This window comes from Rhagoletis pomonella, unplaced genomic scaffold (assembly GCF_013731165.1).
Source record: "Rhagoletis pomonella isolate Grant_MI unplaced genomic scaffold, Rhpom_1.0 Rhpom_scaffold_00016, whole genome shotgun sequence".
Taxonomy (NCBI): Eukaryota; Metazoa; Arthropoda; class Insecta; order Diptera; family Tephritidae; genus Rhagoletis; species Rhagoletis pomonella.
Genome location: NW_023458570.1, coordinates 435123 through 444891, shown reverse-complemented (window position 1 = coordinate 444891; position 9769 = coordinate 435123). Strand labels below are relative to the sequence as shown.

The 9769-nt window shown below is 36.4% G+C and overlaps 1 protein-coding gene across 1 annotated transcript in view; it reads left to right on the top strand.

The window, feature by feature from the left end:
• Positions 1-9769, top strand: part of LOC118749412 (cytoplasmic dynein 2 heavy chain 1-like) — a 217389-nt gene that overhangs the window by 129631 nt on the left and 77989 nt on the right. The window contains exons 5-13 of the mRNA XM_036484216.1: positions 2060-2193; positions 2258-2584; positions 2647-3008; positions 3064-3230; positions 3298-3721; positions 3773-4005; positions 4066-4419; positions 4486-4732; positions 6627-7702. Coding sequence (XP_036340109.1) covers positions 2060-2193; positions 2258-2584; positions 2647-3008; positions 3064-3230; positions 3298-3721; positions 3773-4005; positions 4066-4419; positions 4486-4732; positions 6627-7702 — 3324 coding nt within the window. The remainder of the gene's footprint in view (positions 1-2059; positions 2194-2257; positions 2585-2646; positions 3009-3063; positions 3231-3297; positions 3722-3772; positions 4006-4065; positions 4420-4485; positions 4733-6626; positions 7703-9769) is intronic.

The window sequence follows — 9769 nt, the reverse complement described above, 5'->3', positions numbered from 1 at the left end:
AAAGGTCGGTACGTTTGTAGGCCTCACACCCCTTTTCAAATAGCCCAAATTTTCTCCATGAGTATGGGCTTGATTTCAATTATATACATATCTCCATACGAAGTTCCAGTACTGTACCATGAATAATTTCAGAGATATGCAGTATAAAAATTCGATTTATATGGAAGGTGCCACGCCCCCCCTTTCCAAGAGATGCCCTCTTTCTTCATGAGTATGCGATTGATTTCGTATATCTCCATACCAAGTTCCAGAACTCTACCATGAACACTTCCTAAATAGGCAGTATGAAAAATTCGGTTTGTATGGAAGATGCCACGCCCCCTTTTCCAATGGTTCCAATTTTTCTCCAAAAGTATGCGATTTATTTCGTACATCTCCATACAAAACTCTAGAACTCTACCAAAAAATTTCCAGAGATAAGCAGTATGAAAAATTCGGTTTGTATGGGAAGTGCCACGCCCCCTTTACATATAGATTTTTTTCAGCCTAAAACCATCCTTGGGACACGTGCGGCAGGTGGCAGTTTCAAAAAAATCGGTTAAGCCGCTCTCGAGCCTTGCAAAAACTAACAAACGGCTTTCTAAATATATATTGGTTGAGATATATTATATATTATAATTATATTTTGACAGTATCCGTTGTTTCTGATTGGCGCAAAAAAATCTTGCCTAGTGACGAATTCGCCCCTTGATATGGTCGTTACTTAAAGCTATTTATATTCGAAATTGCATGAAAATTGGAAAACAGGAATCTATAAGCTTATCCAGGCAAAAAGCTACCTACGTACCGAATTCTAAGCAAATCGGACCATAAATACGATTTCTTCGAACAGATCGGTCCCTGGTCCACTTCTCGGACAAAATGGATCATATATGCTAATATATGCTAAAAAGCTACCTACGTACCGAATTTTAAGCAAATCGGACCGTAAATACGATTTTTTCGAATAGATCAGTCCCTGGTCCACTTCTCGGAAAAAATGGACCATATATCCTAATATATGCTAAAAAACTACTTACGTACCGAATTTTAAGCAAATCGGACCATAAATGCGATTTCTTGGAATAGATCGGTCCCTGGACCACTTCCCGAAAAAAATGGGTCATATATGCTAATATATTCTAAAAAGCTACTTACGTACTCAATTTTAAGCAAATCGGACTATAATAAGATTTTTTCGAATAGACTGGTCCCTGGTCCACCTACCCGAAAAAAAGTAAAAATTTTTTAGCCTAAAACATGGTGGCTACCGGAAAACTATTTGTATACAAAATTTCATGAAAATCGGACCAGCCGTTCGCGAGATTACCTGTTACAAAAAAAAGGGACTTCTCTTTATATAATTAGTATAGATATGCTAAAACAGGTATCATGCAATTACTGCAAAATATGCACTAACGACTGAATGCCATTTTAAAGGAAATTTCATGACTCGTAAAGATAATTTAACAATTTCGATTTAAACATACCCAATAAAAACATGCATTTGCATGAGATTCCGAGCCCCACTAATAACCAAAATATATATAAACATATATTTTTTTAAATGGCGTTTATTATTAAAACGGTTATACTGCATACGTTGCGTAAAAGGTATTTAAATTATCTTTAAATTTGCTTCAATACGTTTGTAATTGGTCAAATTGTTTCCGAGATATTTATAGTTATCAAAAATAGAAAAGTTTACCTTTAAGCCCTTTTATTGCCTTTGGTTTTTATTTGCGCCAAATAATCTTGGTTTGGTTGAAATCAGCATGAAAATTTCTATCGAGTCACATTTTTCTTTGTTTTTTTGCTAAACGGTTGGTATTCTACAGCACGGCTAATTCGTACTAATTCTGTCTAAATCCTGGACTACGGGAACAGGCTAAATGTGAATAAGAAAAAGTAAATAAGCAAATGTCAAATTAAACTCTGAGTTTCTTAAACAATCTAATGAGAACACTTGACAGTTGTTCATAAACTCGAAACGTTAACCTCGAGCTAATGGCCCAACGTGAACATAGTATTACCAAATCCAAAAATATCTAAATTGTTTTTTCTTTTTCATTTTTTTAAGCTCAATGAACTACCGCAACACTGCCACCAGCATCGAAGAGTTTTTAGACAGTTCACACAATAGCCTCGATGAGCTATGGCGATTGCCTTACCAATATCCCCAGGAGCGCATGGCCGATCTATTGAATAGCATTGGTATTATACAATCCTTTAATTTAATTAAATACAATATTAATCTATCCATACATTATCTCAACAGGTAATGGATTGCTTGAAGAATGCATCAAACAACTTCAAACGGAGGATATATGGAGCCTTAGTTCTCATCACGTGAACGCGTTGATGAGCCTATGCATTGACACCACCGAGTCTTGGATACAACTGTGTGACTCGCTAACGCGTCTTTTCTGGCCAAATTACGCACAGCATCCGTGGATAGGTGTGCCGCACGTTCCCAAACGTAGTCAACAATTTAAAGAACGTCTGTTAGAGATTAAGAATATTAGAAATCTCTACAAACAAATTGCTACATTATTGAACGATGAGGAAATGAAGTGTATGCTCTATGAGAGTTCGCCATTTAAAGGTAAGGAGTAAATCAATCAAGAGTTACTATGGAATAGTTGCATAACATTTTGCCTTCCCCAGATATTAATATCTTTGATACAACTACTCTGGGTCAGACCAAATGGAATACAGCTTTGCAATGCTTTGAGCAAATTCTGCAACCCATCGATGAACGCCTCGCCTCCGCGCTCAAAGCTCTACTTCATAATCACCTTAGAAATCCTAGGCAGGTCATATTTATTTTTTCAAAATATGAGACACTCATTCAGAGGACAGCTGGACTTGAGTTGTTGACAATCGAGCGTGAACAATTTCTACAGTCTTTGCTGATTCTGCTGCAAGATTTACGCAAGGCCTTGTCCGATACAAATATGGAACCAGAAACCGGTCATCTATCTGTAATTTGTAATGAGTGTCGTTGGCTGAAAGTCGTGCAACATCAGGTATTACAGCACAATTTTAGTGATTAATCAATGAGCTTATGGCACTTTTTCGCAGATCCAAGAAATCGAGAAAGTGAGTCATTTAATTAGCGGTCGCGATGGCTATGACAAAATCAACAAAGCCGTACGAGAAATAAAAGAGGAGACTGAGTCCCTGCTACGTGCTAACTTCGAAATTTGGTGTGGTCAGTGCTCAACATCCGTCAAGAGTGGAGATTTAAAGTAATACGCATTACACACATAATCTTACTGCAGTTTCTTCATATCATGAGCTACTTTTCGCTTGCAGATTGCGTGAAGATCAGCCAGTGGTCAGGTTTGAGAAGGAAGGTCGCCAACTAATGCGAGTCACATTCAATCCCAAGCTGGTAACTTTTTGTCAGGATGTCCGTGAGTTTGAGAACCTTGGCTACAATGTCCCTACTGATTTGCGCTCATCATCCACGCATGCTGCAAAATTTATAAGCTATGCACGCCGCTTGCAACAGATTGCAACTTTCCACAACACTATTGGTGATCGTATGATACCGTGTCAAAGGCCCATCATGCTAAAGAATGCGGTTGAACTGTCGAACATGGTGCAAAGCCAGACGGTCGCTTGGAATGATGAGGAGTCAGTGCAACGTTATGTGAATATGCTACAAAAATCTGTGTCCAAGCTCTCTGCAGACAATACCCTTCTAGTAGGATACCACGAGCAAGCCAAAAGAACGGTGTGTAAACTGAAACAGAAATAAACTTAATAATATATTTTTCTGTATCAGGTAATTAGACTCATGAACACCGACTTGTTTACGAAAACTCAAGCCTGGAAAGATGAAATGCGCCATCTACGTGACTTAGTCGCCACAATAGAGCGTCAGAGTTTTACAAACTTAGACGCTTTTAAGTTACATTGGGATCATCAGCTCTACAAGGTGTTGGAATATCAGTATATCATTGGTCTAGTAGATATGAGAAATAAGCTGCCGGATATACACATAGATATTACGTTTAGGTATGCTTACTTATGAAAAATCCGACTACTTTGTTTATTATGTTGTTATTATTTTCTCAGGCGACGTCAACTTTGTTTCCGCCCTTCCGAAGAGGAGATACGCGAAAAATATTTTATCCAGCTTCGTCGCTTTATTGAACGCCCCAGTAGCTTTCGAGGGCTCTCTGACAATAGCACCGAGTTTTTTAAGTTAATGGTCGAAATGAATCGTCATCATTTCGGTCCCCTTTTTGAACACGCCGAGGAACTATTTCGAAAGCTTGAACAATTCAAGAAGATATGGCTTCCTTGGGTTGCCTTGGGTTGTGTTGACATCGAAGAACTATGCAGTATACACCTTAGCAAAGCATCGGATTGGGATTGTGAATTCAGGGCTTGCAAGAATTTCAGCCAGAAAATCGCTACAATTCAAAAGTAAATCCCTATTTCCGTTTACTTTTAAAAGCTTCTTATAATTTCATTTAAACTCATATCCTACAGTTGCGAAGAGTCAATTGAGTGCATTATAATTAACACTTCGCCCTTACGTTCAGAGATAGAATTGATTAGCCAACGTTATTGGGAGTCTTTGACCAACAACTTACGCTCCGCTATTGTGAATGATGTTACCACCATCCAAGAATTCTTGCAGAACTCACTGCAGTTTTTAAATAATGTACCAATGGGCGACACATCCCTCACAGAATCGGGAATGAAGTACGAAAAAATGATGTCGGAGTTACCGAAGGTACGTGTACTTGCACATATTAGGTGTGTACTCGTATTGAGAGAATTTAGCAGCATTCGCTCTCAAAGAGACGAAATATCAACAAAAGTACGAGAACGCAAAATTTGCAAAAACTTGCAACCTTCGAAACAGCTGATCACTTGCACAGTTGCCACTGGTGATTAATTTGGCAATTTATTTTCTGCTTGGTGCATTTTCCTCCGATTTGGCATTTTATACATTTGAATAGTTTTGGATAAGAAAAACCTTTTTAAAAAACGATTTAATTATATCGGAATGAATAAGTTATTTTTCTCATAATTATTTTTGATATCACATGGTGACGCATTAAAAACAATAGTATCTCCTCCAAACACCCATCATTGATCCAAAAAAATGTAATAGAGTAGGTTTAAAATTTTAAAATTTTCATTTCAACAATCAACCTACCGAAACCGAAAACTTCAGCAAAACAACATTTCAGCATGCTGCATTTAAATCTATTTTGGTATGTTTAAAGGTAAATTATGGTACAAACGAAAAATGTCATACGGCAACCATAGTCAGCACACACTAAAGTAAACAAACTGGAGATTAATAGCAAATTAACGAAAAATAAACTCAATGAATGTTGTGCTTATTAAATTTACGCACTTTTTAGTTGTATACTAGCATTAATAATAAAAATTGCAATAATAACTCAAAAAGGCCATATTTTCTTTTGTTTATTTACAAACATGTGTTTGTGATCAGCTGATTTTCTTACTTGCAAGTTTTAGCTGGGAAAAATTTTTCGAGCAGAAATTTGCAGCTCTCTTTCACATTTTGCTCTCTCAATTTCCCCTACTTTGCAAGTTTTTTGGGTACAAGAACGCAAAACCAGTAAAAGTTTTCTAAAACTTTAGATAGTTGGGCGTACGAGTACACACCTATTTCTGATGTGTTCATAATGGGGGGTATTCTTGAAATATTGCAAAGCCGTTGCATAATTTGTAAATACCACAACAAAATACATGGGAAACAACATTTCCTATTGCCGCAAAATATGCAGCGTTTACAGTTTAAGCCCATGCATATATTTTTCAAGAAAACATAGCAAGATAAATGTGCTATTTGTTTTGTTGTTGGAACTGCTTCATATTACTCTGATTTCGCTCACTTAATTTTTTGCTGTATGTTGTTGTATTTATCCCAGACATTTGATGCTAGCTAATTTTGCAATGGGGAGCACTCGTACTCTTGCAAATTTGGAATAGTATTTTTGCTTTTTGTGCAATCCGTGCAAAGTGCAGGACTTCGAAAATACCCCTTATATAATCAGAGAGCGCAATATTAAACCTGCATTCTTAATTGACGTAAATTTTACGTGTACGCCGCATACTTTTCACCGTTATGCCCAATTGCTATGTGCGCTCGGCAGTCTTGCAAAAACAAGTGAATAATTAATCGGTTGTCAGTCCGCGGTTTGCTTTCATCGTTATCACAAAAAAGTGTGCACGTAAAAAACGGATGACAACTACTTATTGCTCTAAATGTGGTGAGCATCAAATTAAAATATGCACGGTGTGTATGGTGAATGTCCCATACATTTTTCAATAATTTAGTTTAAGAATCAAAAAACTTTATATTTTCTTTCAATAAAATCAATACAGAAAATAAATAAGTTTTTATTAAACATTTATTTAAAATAACATACCTACTTGGTGTAGTACGTAAAATATACGTATATTACGAATAACGTAGGGTAAAACTGTCGTACGATTCTAGGGTTAACACAACTGTTCTTACGTTCAGCACAAAGTATTTGTTGTTGCATTTTGGAATGAATTTCCATTGTCCAAACTTAGTTTCGGTCTTATGCAATTTTCAGTGCCACTTATCACTTTTGAAAAAATATTGTCTTTCTCCGCCTTAGGTATCAGGGACTCTGGAAGTGGTCAAAGAAAAAGACAGCTGCCTCGCCGGCTGGTGCAAAGAGCGTGTAACAGCTCTGGCAAATATTCTTATTCAATGGGAACGACTAAAACCCTTAATCGAAAACCATGCGGTTATACTCCAACGTCAAGTTGATATGATTAAAGACCAAGCCCACTCGCAGATGCACAATTTACAAAATGAAGCCGAAAAGTTTTTACTCCGTTGGGAATCGACCATTAATGAGCTGGAGAGCAATGAAAATTCCACATTGGCACTCTTCAAGGAACGTCAAGAGCATTGGCAACAGATAAAATCAAAGAAAATGCAACTGCTTGAAGAATTCTCCAAGTTCAATATGTCACTTTCCCCCGAAGTGCTCGCTTTCTTCAGCAAAGTTGAAGATAAAGTCCAGGCGCAATTGAAAGAATGGGAAATCTACGATAACTATCTGTGTGAACTAAATGCCATTACCGGCGAAGAATGGGCCGTTTATCGGCGCCGCCCATATGTTCTTAATGAGTTTATCAACAAGTGGGAGAGCTCTGTTCACGCATCTATCGATCTGCCTTCAAAGCGTATAAGACAGAGCGTAGAACAGTTACAGAGCGTTATGCCTATTCTACAACAATTGCAATCTGATTCTTTGACGGAACGGCATTGGGCTTGCATTTTTATGTTGTTAAACAAAACAGAGATCAAGCTCATTCACAATTTATATTTGCGTGACATATTGGACGACTATAACGCACTGCAACAGACATCTGTGGAAATAGCAAATCTGGTGAAAAAAGCAGCCTCTGAGCAAATAGTGCGGCAAGCTTTGACCGAATTGGATCAGTGGTCTGTTTTGGCTGTCCTAAAACTTACCAGCCAAAAAGATTCCGCGGGCAACGAGTTATCGCTTATCAAGGACTATCAGGAAGTGTTGAATAAAATTGGCGATAACCAGTATTTACTACAGTCGGCTAAAAATTCGGCAGCATTCGAAGCTTTCTCAGATCAAGTCGAATTGTGGGAGAGTCGATTAAATACTTTAGACTTACTACTTACTAGTCTGAGTCAGTCGCAAAGGCGGTAAGTAAAGCAAAGTACGAAGGTAGGTCAACAAGACCAAGACTTTTGAATTTCTCGCATTGCATGACAGTAACACTGGTCCCATAAACTACTTTATGTCGTTGTATTGGAAATTCATTGAAGGTAGACGACCACCTGATACAAAACCGAAAGAGTTATAGTATGTTCACGTTAAGCCATAAACTCGAGTTAAACGTTTTGTATTTATGAACAACTGTCAAGTGTTCTCATTGGGGTGTTTAAAAAGCTCAGAGTTTAATTTGAAATTTGTTGTTTTTTTTTATTTACATTGCTTATGATTTCATACTTATATTTCAGGTGAACTTAAAACCTTTAATAGAAACTAGTTAAATGTACTTCTGGCTTTTTATCACTTTTAAATTTTCGTTTGGAATAATTTTCAGGAGTAACTCTATTCAGAGATCTTATTTGGAAAATTACCGTACACACTATATCTGCTTAAGTTTTGACAAATTCACTTTTTGCAAAAAAGCTCAAGCTACACGTTCATAAATAAATGAAACAGTAAAAGTCTCCTTATATTTACGAAACTTCTCATAGAAGAATTTATATTTTGTTTACCCAGGCTTAATAATAGATTACTCTGTAAGGTAATATTAAATAATATCTATGTACAAGTAATAGTAAAAATTCCGAGTTTGTAGAAAGTTTTAAATAAACCGACTTTTCTCTTCTGTAAAAATTTCGGACCATCTTGTACGTGCACGGTTGGCAAAATGTTAATCTAATTAATGATTAAAAGCAAGCAAAGCAGTCGCTGTACTTAACCGCTGTACTTTCTACCTCCGATTTGTGTTAATCAGGCATTGAACAAGCGGCCCTAAGTGCAGGTTAAACATCGTTATCGACTCCATAACATATACCAGGCAGTCTATAACAGAGTTGGGAGTAGTGCACCACTAGGCATTTCACTAGCAATAAATATATTGGAAGAAATTATTTTTTTCACAATTTATCACCAGCTTAGTGGTAATGGAAATATTCAGCGAAACACTTTAGTGATAGTTGTATTTTGTTTCACTATAACTAAATTTAGTGGTAGTGAATAGTCACTACTAGGGATGTTGCGAATGTGGAATTTTAGACATCCACGGATGCGAATTCGGATGTCAAGTATTTTTAATAAATAATTTAAGTGAGTAAATTAGGCGATTAGGTAAATAAAAAATGGAAAAGCAAGTAATTTTTAATACTGTTTTCTTTTTAGTGCTTGAATTTAAAAATTGGAATATTGTTTTTAATAAAAAGTAATGCTGTTGCCTATTCGGGTAAGAGTCTGTTTCTTAAAGGGTCGCGTATATCAAACCTGTGCCACTAAGCAGCTACTCGCTCGAGGCGAAAACTTTTAACCTTGACAAAATTGTAAATTCTTTGCGATCGACGCTGCACCAGTTGAGAGGACTTTTAGCTATATTTATTTATTTTTTTATTGCGGTGCAATAATTCCTTTTTGAGAAGTGCATCAAGGCTGCAAATGTCGGATGTACCCTCCTGACTTTCATCTTCACAATTAGCATCATGGCAAGATCCCTGTTTAAACAAGGGACTGTAACGGTTATAACTTTTATTATAAAAATCACTTTTTCATCCTTATTAACTGAGTTTTATTTTTTGCTCAAAACATAACGACTATTTTTTGAGTTTTATTTTTTACTCAGACAATAATCGTTATCTTTTGAGTCTTATTTTTTGCTCGGAAAATAATCGTTACGTTTTAAGTTTTATTTTTTGCTCGAAAAATAATGGTAATTTTTTGAGTTTTATTTTTTGTTTGGAAAATAAGTTTTAAGTTTTATTTTTTGCTCGGAAAATAATCGTTATTTGTTGAGTTTTATTTTTTGCTCAGAAAATAAAAATTAATTTTTACGTATGCGTATGCGCATGCGTGAATATACAGTGGGCGGCTGCATGAACTTTTAACGCCACTGCGGAGCGGGTAATGAAAATACAGAGAGCAAGATACAAGGGCAGAAACAAAGACAAGAGCAACGACAAAACCACAGACACTCACAACCTATATTGAAGGATCAAGCCAATGATAAAGAT